Below are 14,405 nucleotides of genomic sequence, written 5' to 3' on the forward strand. Positions count from 1 at the left end.
TTTGCAATTTCTTAATGATGTATGGTACATCTTTTCCTTTGTTTGTCATCTGTATATCTTCTGGTGAGTTTGATCTTTAATCCATTTTGTAATTGGATTGTTGTTTTCTTATTGTTGAGTTAGTGCTTCGTGTATTTTGGATCTAAGTCTTTTATCAGTTACAAATTTTGCAGATATTTTCTATCAGTTTCTGTTTATGCTGTGGAATGATGTCTTTTGCAGAAGAGAAGTATTTAATTTTAGTGAACTCCAACTTACTAGTTTTTTCTTTCATGATTTGTGCTTCTGGTATTATGTCTAAAAAGTCATTGTCAAATCCAAAGTCACTTAGATTTTCTTCTGTTATCTTCTAGAATCTGCTTTATAGCTTTCTGTTTCACATTTAGGTTCATGATCCATTTTGAATTGATTTTTGTGAAAGTTTCAAAGTTTGTGTAGATTTATTTTCTTTCGCATGTGGATATCTAGTTGCAGCAGTATTCATTAAAAAACTAGCCTTTTTTCATTGAACTGCTTATGCTCTTTTGTCAGAGATTACTACTACATTTGTATAGTTCCATTTCTGGGCTGTATTATTTTCCTTTTATCTGTCTCTTCTTGTGCTAATTACTTTCTTGATTACTGCAGATTTATAGTAATCTTGAAGTCAGGGACTGTCAGCTTTTCAACTTTGTTCTTTTTAAATATTGTGTTGACTGTGGTGGGTCTTTTGCCTCTAGAGTCAGCTTATTGATAGGTACAAAATAACTTGGGATTTTGATTAGAATTGCTTTGACTCTGTGGATCAAGTTGGGAAGAACTGATGTCTTGACAATATTGAATCTTCTATCCATTAACATGAAAGTATCTCTGCATTTATTTAGTTCTTCTTTGATTTCATCAGAATTTGTAGTTTTCCTTAAATAAAACTAGCGAAGAGCTAGTTTTATTAGATTTATTATACCCATTTTACTTTGTTAAGTATTAATATAAATGGTGTTGTATTCTTAATTTCAGATTCTAATTATTTGTTGCTGGTATACAGGAAATACAGGAAAGTGACCAACTTTTTTATTTTATTAGGCTTGCATTCTGCAACCTTGCTATAATCCTTGCTGTAATTGCTTATTAGTTCCAGCAGGATTTTTGGTTGGTTGGTTGTTTTTGGGGTTTTTTGGTTGATTCTTTAGGATTTTCTACCCAGACGTCATGCCTTCTGTGAAGAAAGACAGTTTTATTTCTTCCTTCCCAGTCCTTGTATTTTTTACTTCCTGTTTTTGTTCTCTATCTTAGGAGGAAGGCATCTAGTTTCTTGCCATTATGTATGATATTAGTTGTAAGGTTTTATGGTAGATTTTGCTTATCAAATTGAGGCAGATCCCCCTCTATTCCTGTTTTCCTGGAAGTTTTTATCATGAGTAAATGTTGGGTTTTGTCAAATATTTTTCTGCATCTGTTGATATGATCATGCGATTTTTCTTCTTTAGCTTGTTGATGTGGGTGTGTGGCTGCCTTTGCCCACCATCATTTTTTTTGTTATTGTTTCTCTTTGTTCCTTTAGATAACTACACCTTAATACATGTACTCATTTTACTATCCATTCAGACATTAATGTTTCCTGTTTGGTGCTATTAGGAACCATAGTGCTATGAACATTCCTGTTCATGTACTAGGGGGCATACATATACATTTATATTAGGAGAGAGATTACTGGATCATATGTAAAATGTGCACATTTCCTACTTTAATAGATAATGCCAAACTTTTAAAAATGATTTTAACAGTTTACAACACTGGTTTCTGAAGTTTCTAGTTGCTCCACACCTTGCCTACCTTTGATATTATCAGTCTTTCAAATTCTAGACATTCTGATAGGTGTATGAAATCATCTCATTGTTTTAGCACACGTTATTACTGTTGAGAACAAGCACCTTTTTGTGTATCCATGAGATCACTTCTTTTGTGAAGTTCCAGTTATTGTGGCATGTCCAGTTTTTCTACTGGGTTATTTCCTGTTCTATTTGATTTATAGGAGTTCTTTACATATTCTGGCTATGACTCCTTTTCAGCTGTTTCTGTGATACATATCTCCAACTTATGACTTGCCTTTCACTAGATTTAAGTACTGACATTAAGTGATTGATTTAACCATTCTGTGTTCTTCTGTGAAATGGGAGATAGTAACTGCTCTAAAGGATTTTGAGAATCAGATGGGATAATACATGTGAAAGCACATTATAAGTTCTGTTGGTTGTATTGTTATGCAGGTGTTTGTATTACTTTGTGGTTTATTGATACTGTCCATCTACATAAGTTTGAGTTTATTATTCTTTAAAAACTTCCCCTCTAGCCCAGCCTACACCCATTGATAATTCTGTAGGATTTTGAAAAGTCCATCTGAGCAACTTGAATTGAGTTGCTAGTAAAACGTTGATACAAAGGGGTTTTCTTGGAAGAAGTGATGTTTACTCTTTGTAGAAATTTCTTTTGGTTACTGTTATTATTACTGATGAGACCTGCTTCTGAATAGGCATGTAAAATATTTATATTTATTTTGCTAGGCAAAAAGGATAAGTTACGTGTCTACTATTTGTCCTGGTTGAGAAATAAAATACTTCACAACGATCCAGAAGTTGAGAAGAAGCAGGGATGGACAACCGTAGGGGATTTGGAAGGATGTGTACATTATAAAGTTGGTAAGTTCTAGAAGCATCACGTTTTGTTTTTCCAGAGTTTAGAGTTCAGTTTGAATTTTAAGGTTTAAATTTTCACAGGTTTTTTGAAGTTTGTAATAATAAACTTGTTTCTGAAACATGTGGCTCATTTCTGGTATTCTGTTTCCAAGGGACGTTCTAATCTTGAAGTCTCATTTGGACATTGCCTTACTCCCTCTATGCACCTATATGCGTAACGGAGTTTGTCCTTGCAACTCACTCCATCCTCCGTCTCCCCCATGCTGTTCATCTTGTGAGACTCTTTTCACTCCTCCTCTTTGACAGTCCACATTCTTCCCCTCTGTAAGATGTGGTTCACAGTAACCTCTTGAAGGAAATCTGTGGAAGGAAACCAGTGGAAGCCAGCTGACTTGAGTCCTTTTTTACATGCCAGGCTTATTTTCCACTTAGATGGCTGAAGGTCCTTGGCAGGCACTGATAAGAGTATTTGAGAGTTTGACTCAAGGGCTTACAGCCTGCCATTTTGAATTAAGTGCCTGTGCAGAGCTACTGTGCTCCTCACTAGTGAGCCAGCCCAGCTGGCCAGTCAGTATTTTATGGCAATAGTATTATTTCTTTCTCCTTGGCATGAAGCAATGATTCTCATGAGGTAAATCTCACAGGAACAAAACCAAAACTTTTTTTTTTTTTTTTGTTAGACGGAGTTTTGCCCTTGTTTCCCAGGCTGGAGTGCAGTGGCGCCATTTCAGCTCCCTGCAACCTCCACTGAGTTCAAGTGATTCTCCCACCTCAGCCTCCCAAGTAGTTGGGATTACAGGTGCTTGCCACCACACCCAGCTAATCAAAACAATTTATATACATATATATATATATATATAATCTAAGGATATATATATAAAAATATATATATATATATTTTATATATATATATATATATAATCATCTAAGGATAAATGTAATGAAACAGCCCATAACAGATGAAATGTACATGAATAGATTATCCTACAGGGGGAGCAAGAGGCAGATGTGTTAAGAGTCTATTGGTCTTTTCCCCAGAACAAAACAGTAATCTTTCAAGCCTGTCACTCTTACAGAATGAATCACAAGTATTGGAGCTATTTAAATGTATATTTAAATGAATAAAAATCAAGTAAACCTTAAAATTTAGTTGCTCAGTGGCACTAGTACATTCTAAGTGTTCAATAGTCCCGTGCGTGTAGCGGTTATTGTATCAGCAGTACAGATATAGAGAATTTCCATCATCGCAAAAGTCTATGAAACAGTACTTGTTTTGTCAAACTCTTATAAACCTTTGTGTGTTAATGTTCATTTATTGATTTCTTTAAACAGTGGTAATATATAGAGTTTAACAAGGAGGGTTACTATTTAACACGTTCTCTCTCATACACAAAGAAGGAGTCAAGCAGTGGTGTGATATTAGCTTATAATCAAATCATGGATCTGCATCAGGCTAGTAAGTCATCTGTAGTCAGGGACCCCTGGGAGTACCTGTTTTGGCAGAGTTGCCTGGCAGTAAGGGCCCCAAAGAAGCTATGGGAAGGAGGCAGTTTTACTAATTTTTGTAGATCGGAAAATGGTCTTAGTGATTCTTGGACTTGTGCACAGATACTTCTGTTGGTAGAATTCAAGATTCATGAATATTTTGGTATAAGCTGTTTTTCTTCCTTAGTCTGTGTGAGCCCCATGCAGGACTAGGGAAAGTTATAAGGGTACTTCAGTCTCTCTGTGTGTTTCAGGAGTCTCTTGGTTGATTAATCATGTTGCTATTTATTTGAAGTAATACTGAGCCCTCGAACACTTCAGGGTGGTATACCTGGCATTGTCCTTGATTATAAAATATCTTGGAATTTATTATAAGAAGGTTAGGATCATTAGCGAAAATACTTATTGATGGTCAGAAAAGATGGGAACAGCATGGATTGTACATTAACAATTTGGTAACTGTGAGTTGTGATCTCTCTCTGAATTTTTTCCTTGCTTGTTTGGATGAATGAATAGAAGGCATATTTATAAAGCTTGCAGAAGACAATTAAAACGATTTAGAGGGCTATGTTGATACTGACCTGTGCTTCTCTTGCTTTTTTATTTTCTGCTTTCAGTAAAATACGAAAGAATCAAATTTCTGGTGATTGCTTTGAAGAGTTCTGTGGAAGTCTATGCATGGGCACCAAAGCCATATCACAAATTCATGGCCTTTAAGGTAACAACATCAAGTACATTTAAAAGTAGCATTGGCCGTGCAAGCCGCAACCAAGAGTCAGGGAATACATTTTAAAAGTCTGAACTGTTAAAATTGCTAATATAAAAGCTATGTGCTAATGTAGCATATAACTTTATCACAAGAAACCATTTCTAAGGTAATGTAATAAGTTTAGTTAATCTGCTTTCTAAGCCCACAGAATAAGAAGGAGAGAAAGATAAATATTGGGTAGACACTTTAATCAATGTGGCAATATGGTAACAGAGGAAAAGAGAACGCCACTTCCACCCTCCAGTTAAAAAGCTGACCTTCACCTACGTCATGGACGTGTATAAAGATTTAGATGTGTTTTTGATATCAAAACTGTGTCTAACAGCAGGCAGTTTTAAGGTATACCTGTTCATAAAATATTAAAAATTAAATTACAGAAATTCTAATGACGAATGTATTATATGTTAAGTGAAAAAACAAGTTAAACTGTTTAATACGATTTCATTTTTGCTTAAATATAAAAACTCAGATACAACATCTGAACTATATATATATAACATATATATATTATATATATAATTTATATATGTTATATATATATAACTTATATATATTTATTTATATATAATATATATATAATTTATATATATATTATATATATAATTTTTATATATATATAAATTAAGATGTTTTTTGCCATTTGGCATGTATAAAGTTTTAGGAAAGTAAATGAGTACTTAGTCTTAAAACTAGGATTATTTTCATTTGTGAGTTCACACAAATATTCATGGAAGATTACAAATATACCTCACATTTGCCTGGTGATTGATTTTTTAGAATAGTTTTGATATATTTTATTGAGGGGCTAAGTTTCATTTATTTGGAGGATTCATATTTTTGGATTGCTTATTGCTTGATTTCCCAGTGAGGCAGGATAAATGGAGTCACAATATTTGTTTAAAAAATAAATCCAAGTGTTACTGAATAAAGATAATTGGTTACACAGTTATATTACCTTCTGAGATCTGGCCTTGATATTCTTTATATACCAAGTACTGTACTAGTTGGTTTTATAAATACTACCTTATTTAAAGCTGCCCTGTTTCATTGTCTTACTCTCGTGAACTGTGGGTACTGATGTCAGTGAATAATGGAGACCACCAGCACAGTCCACGCTGTTGTAGCACACACAGCCTTTTCACCATTTTGATTTAGTCAGAAAGTTAGAGATCTTTATAGTTCAAATAGTGACTAATAATAATGTTAAAATGTTTAGTGTGTGATTCCTGCAACTCTGCCTCTCGCTCTGCTGTGCATTTGAATAGTTGAGTAGTATGCTCAGGAAAGTCCTCACTATTTTACTTTGCATGCTTTTCAGATCAAGACAACCAACACAGTAAGTGACAGAGCAGAAATCTTGGTCTGGATAGGCAGCTTTGGAACATAACTTCTGGAAGTGTCTTCCAGATGCTAATTAACAGGCAAAACCATAATAAAGACTAATTTTGTAGAGTATTTTTGCCTTGTGGTTGTTGCCAGTGTGGCTCAGTAATTGAATAACTGAGTATGTTGGGTCTTCTCTGGTTTGATCTGTTAGAAATAAGTTCTCCTTCATCTTCCCACTTATGTCTTGTGACTTCTTTGCAGTCATTTGGAGAATTGGTACATAAGCCATTACTGGTGGATCTCACTGTTGAGGAAGGCCAGAGGTTAAAAGTGATCTATGGATCCTGTGCTGGATTCCATGCTGTTGATGTGGATTCAGGATCAGTCTATGACATTTATCTACCAACACACGTAAGAAAGAACCCACACTCTATGGTTGGTTGACTGGCTTCATTTTGTTTTGACTTTTTTCTTTGCTCTGCTTAGTGAACTAACACAAGCAGGGATTCTTCATTTCCCCTTGGTGTGGGGGTGAGTATTTAAATGATATGCAATTTTCAATAGCTCCATGCTCTTAGACAAGTGGAAATCCACCTTCCTGGCTTTGTGGAGCCCTCGTGAAAACCTCTTAGGCCTCGCTTTGACTAACATGGGATGGATTTGGGGCAGTTGCTGGCAGGCCAGAACATCCAGGGGTTGTGGTTCTCAGTTGGAGCTCAGCATCCAAATTTGTTTCATGAGCCTGAGAAAATGTGAGTCAGTAGATTATTATTACTTGGAAAAGGCAGACTTGGGGATATATATTGCACAAGTATTCTAAAATGTATTTATCACCCGGGATATGGTACCAGTGCTTCACCAGAAGTCTTACTGAGCACTTTCACAGGGCTGAAAGTAACCACAGACATTCTTCCCTGTGCTTTGTCAAACTCTTCTCTAGATCCAGTGTAGCATCAAACCCCATGCAATCATCATCCTCCCCAACACAGATGGGATGGAGCTTCTGGTGTGCTATGAAGATGAGGGGGTTTATGTAAACACGTATGGAAGGATCACCAAGGATGTAGTTCTACAGTGGGGAGAGATGCCCACGTCAGTAGGTATGGAGAACTTGGGGAAAGGCAGCAGTTGTGAAAGTGGAGCCTTGTCTGAGACTGCATATATTTATCATGCTGATCTTGTATGTCCTTCAGACCTTTTGGCCACCATTGAACAGAGTGGTTGGCAGTAGATGGTGGAAAGTTAGATTGTAGGCCATGGAAATAGTCATAGGTCTATTTTAGAACAAAATCCAAGTAATTATTTTATATTTTAAAAACCCTATTATCATAATCTCTCATTTAATCCTTAAAATACTCAGAGAAAAATTGGACATGTTTTTGTTGACCACTTTGTAAAGGGAAACAGAGAATTGGTAAAGAATTTGTAAAGGAAGACAGAGAGAAAGGGAAGTTACTTGCTCTTGAGAATGGTAGAGCCATAAAATAAAGACTGATATTTGACATTTTCATGTATTCTTATTCCAAAACTGTTTTGAATTTTTTGTAATTAAGCCACTGCCTCTTCCCTGCCTTCTCTCATGACTGGAATGATAAAAATATGTGCACTAAACTGTAAACTTGGTGGGTCATTTCTCAAAATGAGCATGAAAGTCCTAAGGAAAATGAAATAGATCAACCGTTGATGCAAATAACTACTTCACAGGATAGACAAGTTGGTTATAAAGGCAAAGTTCCTTGAAAACAAATTAAATGCTAGGCATTTAAATTTTAAATTTTAAAAAGATATAAAAGTATAAAAATATATTTTTATTACATAAGCAACATCTTTTCAGGACTGTTTCCTTATCTTTAATGGTTTGCAATTTTTCCCTCCCCCAAAGCATATATTCGATCTAACCAGACAATGGGCTGGGGAGAGAAGGCCATAGAGATCCGATCTGTGGAAACTGGTCACTTGGATGGTGTGTTCATGCACAAAAGGGCTCAGAGACTAAAATTCTTGTGTGAACGCAATGACAAGGTAATGGTTTCCTTATGGATTCTTTTTAGTTACTCTATCTTTTAGTAATGGCTTATTTTCCATGGAGTTTGATGATTAATTTCTTTGGCGTTTTGATAGGTTCTGAAATAATAAGGAATGTTTTAAATATTGCTTTTTAGTCATGTTCGTGAGGATTGGGGCATAGTTTGTGTTTTGCTATGAGGGCATAGAGATACTTTTCTCTATAGAAATTAACATATTTGTGTGTGTGTGCGCGCACGCGTGTGTGTGTGTGTGTGTGTGTGTGTGTGTGTGTGTGTGTGTATATAAAACCCTATTAGGTGACCTGTCTAGGATATAATTAGTTTAGAGATAGGGAAGATAAAAGCTGCCAGTTTTGTTGGCTGGAATCCTTTTGTGAGTGGAAGGAATCACCCATGTGATTTAGGTAGATAGAAAGGTTTCTCTCACCTAATGTGTGTCAAGAAGATGTCCCTTGTTAGTCTGTGAGCAGTGAAATTGCTTTCTAGGTTTGCATGTCAGAAATGTTTTACAGTAAAAATCATCTTATGCAGACAGGTAGTACCTCCTGCAGGTGAGATCCCGTGGCATCACACCCCCTTGCTTTTCAAAACTGGCCATACCCTTCCGGGGACAACTCCTAGGGCGACTTCCTCCCAAGAAGTCCCTTTCAAACCAGTTTCGGAGTGGAGCAGATAGATGGCCAGGGGCATTGACCCATCCCTATTTGCCAAGGGAGAAGGCATTGAGGGTGGAACTGAGTTTTACCAAGCCTACCCTTTACAAAGGTATGTCTGACTACCTGAGGCAAGATACCATAGCCCTAGAAACTTGGCTCTGAAGAATGCCTTTTGCCTCCCATTGACATACTAGCAGTCAGGCAGTAGGTTGAGTTCTCAGATTTAAAAATTCACTAATTTAATGTGAGAAAGAAGAAGCTATACATCTGTCCTTGTCAGCTGCCCAACACATCCTAAACACAAAGTTGCTTTACCCCACCCACTGTCTCCTGCACCCCACCCACTGTCTTCTGCACCCCTAGCCACTGTCGTCTGCAACCCTACAACTCAGTTTCAAGTGGAGTTTTGCTTACAGAATATCTCCCAAATCTGTGACCTTGAAAGTCTCTACAACCTCCGATGGGATTTTGTCAGCTTGTTGGCTTATACTTTCCTAAGTATGTTTACTGTAGCTATAACTATAAACATTCTTTGTTTCAGGCATTTTAATATTTTTATTATGCATGTCATGTCCTTTAACATTTATTAATAAAAGGCACAGAAATTCTATTTATGGATTATATGAAGGAATTAATACATTTTTTGATGATTTTTAAAAAGAAATTAGGTTGTTAAGGAGCTTTTCCTTTTGCTCCTTGTGTTTTTTAAGGACATTTATTTTTTAGAAGGTGTTAACAGTGGAAGAGAAAAGAAATAACTCTTCAGAAACATCCATTTTTTTTTTACTTTTGTGTTTTCACAATATGCCAACGTGTAAGGAGTTAGTAGTAACAAGCCTGAGTTGTAATAAAAATTGGCTGCAGATGGTCACTCCTGCAGTTATAAATTGATACTGTCCTAGTTTTTTGAGGGGGAGGAGGGGTTGGGGGAGACAGAGTCTCACTCTGTCGCCTAGGCTGGAGTACAGTGGTGCAGACATGGCTCACTGCAGCCTCCACCTCCTGGGTTCAAGTGATTCTCATGCCTCAGCCTCCTGAGTAGCTGGGATTACAAGTGTGCGCCACCACACACACTGTTTTTATGTTGGCCAGGCTGGTCTGGTACTCCTGGCCTCTCAAAGTGCTGGGATTACAGGCGTGAGCCACTGCGCCTGGCCTCAGAGTTTTTGAAAAGGCTCTTTGGGGTCTAAGCTTCATGTACTTGCCAGTATTGAGGATGATGGTGGCTTAGATTCCCTGGCTGGAAGTGCTATATGACCATGCTAATTATGGCCTCTCTTTTCTTGCTTTTGCAGGTATTCTTTGCCTCTGTTCGGTCTGGTGGCAGCAGTCAGGTTTATTTCATGACCTTAGGCAGGACTTCTCTTCTGAGCTGGTAGAAGTAGTGTGATCCAGGGATTACTGGCCTCCAGAGTCTTCAAGATCCTGAGAACTTGGAATTCCTTGCAACTGGAGCTCGGAGCTGCACCGAGGGCAACCAGGACAGCTGTGTGTGCAGACCTCATATGTTGGGTTCTCTCCCCCCCTTCCTATTCCTCTTTTACCAGTTTATCCCCATTCTTTTTTTTCCTTACTCCAAAATAAATCAAGGCTGCAATGCAGCTGGTGCTGTTCAGATTCTACCATCAGGTGCTATAAGTGTTTGGGATTGAGCATCATACTGGAAAGCAAACACCTTTCCTCCAGCTCCAGAATTCCTTGTCTCTGAATGACTCTGTCTTGTGGGTGTCTGACGGTCGACGATGATCATGCCATTTGTTTTATTGGCAGTGGGCACAAGGAGGTGAGAAGTGGTGGTAAAAGAAGCAGAGTACTGAAGCAGAGAGCAGATTTAATATAGTAACATTAACCGTGTATTTAATTGACATTTCTTTTTTTGTAATGTGACAATATGTGGACAAAGAAGAAGATGGAGGTTTAAGAAGTTAATATTTATAAAATGTGAAAGACACAGTTACTAGGATAACTTTTTTGGGGGTGGGGCTTGGGAGATGGGGTGGGGTGGGTTAAGGGGTCCCATTTTGTTTCTTTGGATTTGGGGTGGGGGGGGTCCTGGCCAAGAACCCAGTCATTTTTCTGTGTACCAGGTTGCCTAAATCATGTGCAGATGGTTCTAAAAGAAAAAAGAGAACGTGTGCATTTTGTATAATGGCCAGAACTTTGTTGTGTGACAGTATTAGCACTGCCTCAGTTAAAGGTTTAATTTTTGTTTAAACCTAGAAGTGCAGCAACAGTTTTACCACAGTCTGCACTTGCAGAAGAAAAAAAAAATTCAAACCACGTGTTTATTTTTTTGCCTACCTCATTGTTTTTAATGCATTGAGAGGTGATTTAGTTTATATGTTTTTGGAGGAAACCATTAATGTTTAATTTAATCGTAATACCAAAACTATCAGATTGAAGTTTGACTTCTATTGTCACAAGTCAGCAGGCACAAGAACTGTCCATGAAGATGGGAAATAGCCTTAAGGCTGATGCAATTTACTTCCAAGTTTAGAAAGCAGAATGCTTTGTTTTCAACGGATTCACCATTAGAGGTTGATGGGGCAGCTGTAGCCCATGACAGGAGATTTCATTGTTCTCGATTTGGGGGTTTGGTAGCAGACAGGTGGTCACATTAGAATAGTCACACAAACTGTTCAGTGTTGCAGAAACCTTTTCTTGGGGGCGGGGGAGTTTCCCTTTTCTAAAAATGCAATGCACTAAAACTATTTTAAGAATGTAGTTAATTCTGCTTATTCATAAAGTCGGCATCCTCTGTGTTTTAGTGTAATATTGAAGTCCTGGCTTTTCTCGTTTTCTCACTTGCTCTCTTGTTCTCTGTTTTTTAAACCAATTTTACTTTATGAATATATTCATGACATTTGTAATAAATGTCTTGAGAAAGAATTTGTTTCATGGCTTCATGGTCATCACTCAGCTCCCCTAAGGATGTTACCGTCTCAGGAAAGATTCAGGGCTCCGTGTCACAGTCCTGCCATCTTACTTTCCTCTTGTCGAGTTTCTGAGTCAAAGTACTGCATTACAACTGCTTTAACCTCGGTCCCCAAAAGAAACTTGCTGTTTTCTAGGCTTAATCTTCTTCCTTTGTGTTTAATTTTCTTGTGTATTGTGAAAATGAGGGAGTCTTCTCTGCCCCCACCCACTTAAACACAACAGCCATTTGTACCTGTTTGCTTCCCATCCAACTTGGCACCCACTCTGGCCTCTGTCACTCCCTTCCCCCCGGTTCACTGTTTTTGAAAAAGGCTCTCCTTTGAGCTACAAACATCTGGTAAGACAAGTACATCCACTCATGAATGCAGACACAGCAGCTGGTGGTTTTGTGTATTCTCTTAAAGACATGATAAACTGAGAAGCCTTACTTTTTGGGGAGGGAAAAGAAGATGGAAACGGGTGTTTCATTTGTGTGAATTTGGAGCAGTGCTGAAAGGCCAAAGCTTTCTGCTGGTTTGTAGTTAATGTATAGAAGGTTGCAAAGTTTATCCTACATTTAAAGGGATTTGAGGTAGGCTGGATTCCATTGCCACAGGACTTGAGTTAGAATTAGATTCCTGCTGGTGATTTATATCCATGTTTAGGCTTTTCATAAGATGAAACATGCCACAGTGAGCACACTTGTGTACATATCAAGAGAAGAAAGAAAGGCACAAGTGATTGTGGCTCCTTCCCTGGCTTTAGAGAATGGTAAAAGGTGGGCATATGTCTTTGAAGAAATACCCAATGTCTGATATTAAGGGGGAGAAGGCAGAGAACAAAGGATGTGGTAACATGGTCTTACATTATCTAAAGACTTGCAGCTCCACATCTGTAAGTCAAATGTTGTTATACAAAAAACGCAAGTGGTGTTTCATTGGAATTACCGATTACTTAGAACCTGAGGAAAACTGGCTTTCCCATAGGTGGTAATGGGGTCTGAGCTCATGCCAAGTCATGATTCCCTGCTTGCACAGGTCCAGGCACCCGGTGGGCACTCTCTTGGTGTTTGTGGGGAACTGAATTGAATCCATTGTTGGACTTGACTTACTGAAGTTGGACGGCCCTCTGTCCCTCTGGGGTGGGGGTTCCTGGTCTGTTTATCTTTCCCTTCTTGGCCTCACCCCCTTGTAAACTAGATTGAGTCGCCTACAGCTTGATGCAGGTACCCAGTGAAGTTTCTCCATAAAAGATTGGGAGTCGTTGAAGTGTTTAGATTGTTTTAGGAAAGGAATGATTTCCCCCCCTTTTACAGGGTAGTAACTTCTCCACAGAAGTGCCAATATGGCAAAATTGCAAAAGAAAACAGTATTGTAATGATATCATTACATATGGAACATTGAATTATTTATAGGAACGCTCTTCCAAACAAAACAAAAATGTCTCTAGGTTTAGTCAAAGCTTTCATAAGTAATAACCTTTCTGTACTAAAATCAGAGTAACCCTTTCTGTATTGAGTGCAGTGTTTTTACTTTTTTCTCATGCACGTTATATTGGAGAAAATGTTTACAAAATGGTTTTGTTACACTAATGTGTATCACATATTTATGGTTTATTTTAAGTGATTTTTTTTGGGTTATTTAGGTTTTCTTAGTTGTAGCACATTCACCCTAATTTTGCCAATTATTAATTTGCTAATTAGTAATACAAATCACAAACTGCATTAAGTTCACTAATTATAAAAGCTGCAAAGCAGACTGGTGGCAAGTACACAGCCCCCCCCCCTTTTTTTTTTTTTTTGCAGTGCTAACTTGTCTACTGTGTATTATGAAATTACTGTTGTCCCCACCCTTTTTTCCTTAAATAAAGTAAAAAATGACACCTATTTTATGTGGCATGAGTTTCAAATATGTTCTGACCCTTCAGAATGTTTCCTTCCTGTGAGGATCCATATTTTATACACACCTGCCTCCCCTGAGCTATCGGTACCAGAGAGGGCTCCTGTATTCTGCTGTCTCACATGAAAGGGGCTTGCCCAAGGGATCGCCAGGTGTAGATTATGCAAGTAGCAAATGTTTGTCTAAAGATCTCAGAGATGAAATGGGTGATGAACCTCCATCACCATGTTCCTGAAGCCAGTATGGAGTAAAGCTGGTCCTTATCCCTAATAAGGAAATAATGTTGCATTTCTGAAATTTCGAATTTGGATTAAAAAGTAAAAAGCATGATGTCTGTAATAGGACAATTAAAGTAGCTCTTTTTCAATTCAATGCATAAATACAACCTGGGTCTAATAATTGGAGCCCCTTCAATGTAAGGTCATTTTGTCTAAGCTCTGGGGATCCCCATCAACTCCCCATAGGCCTGGTAGGCATGATCCCCATCGGGGAGATCTGGGGCCATGCTCTCAGTATCAGCACCTCGCCTTAGCCTCCAGGGCTGCCTGTGCTACGTCGTCATCAGTTAGGTATGTTAATAAACCACTTTGTGCTTCATCCTAGAAACATAGTATTTCTCCAATGTGAAAATAAAATTATAACTACTTAGGCTGTCA

At 37.8% G+C, this 14,405-nt stretch overlaps 1 protein-coding gene and 1 pseudogene across 40 annotated transcripts in view; both read left to right on the plus strand.

Annotated features, from left to right (window-relative positions):
* Positions 1-11,050, plus strand: part of MAP4K4 (mitogen-activated protein kinase kinase kinase kinase 4) — a 188,192-nt gene extending 177,142 nt beyond the window's left edge. For 26 of the 39 annotated variants that reach the window (XM_032255491.1, XM_032255501.1, XM_032255495.1 and 23 more), the window contains 6 exons: positions 2,541-2,675; positions 4,775-4,875; positions 6,514-6,687; positions 7,193-7,352; positions 8,135-8,274; positions 10,231-11,050. In XM_032255491.1, the coding sequence (XP_032111382.1) occupies positions 2,541-2,675; positions 4,775-4,875; positions 6,514-6,687; positions 7,193-7,352; positions 8,135-8,274; positions 10,231-10,314 (794 nt within the window). In that variant the 3' untranslated portion in view covers positions 10,315-11,050. The remainder of the gene's footprint in view (positions 1-2,540; positions 2,676-4,774; positions 4,876-6,513; positions 6,688-7,192; positions 7,353-8,134; positions 8,275-10,230) is intronic. The other 13 variants (XM_032255496.1, XM_032255504.1, XM_032255505.1 and 10 more) reach the window with 1 other exon arrangement.
* Positions 11,051-11,773: 723 nt separating this feature from the next.
* Positions 11,774-14,118, plus strand: LOC116534801 (annotated as a pseudogene). The gene has a single exon (XR_004261878.1). The product of XR_004261878.1 is annotated as an uncharacterized LOC116534801 (transcript).
* Positions 14,119-14,405: the final 287 nt, after the last annotated feature.

This window comes from Sapajus apella, unplaced genomic scaffold, assembly GCF_009761245.1.
Source record: "Sapajus apella isolate SASKATOON/1434 unplaced genomic scaffold, GSC_monkey_1.0 scaffold89, whole genome shotgun sequence".
NCBI lineage: Eukaryota > Metazoa > Chordata > Mammalia > Primates > Cebidae > Sapajus > Sapajus apella.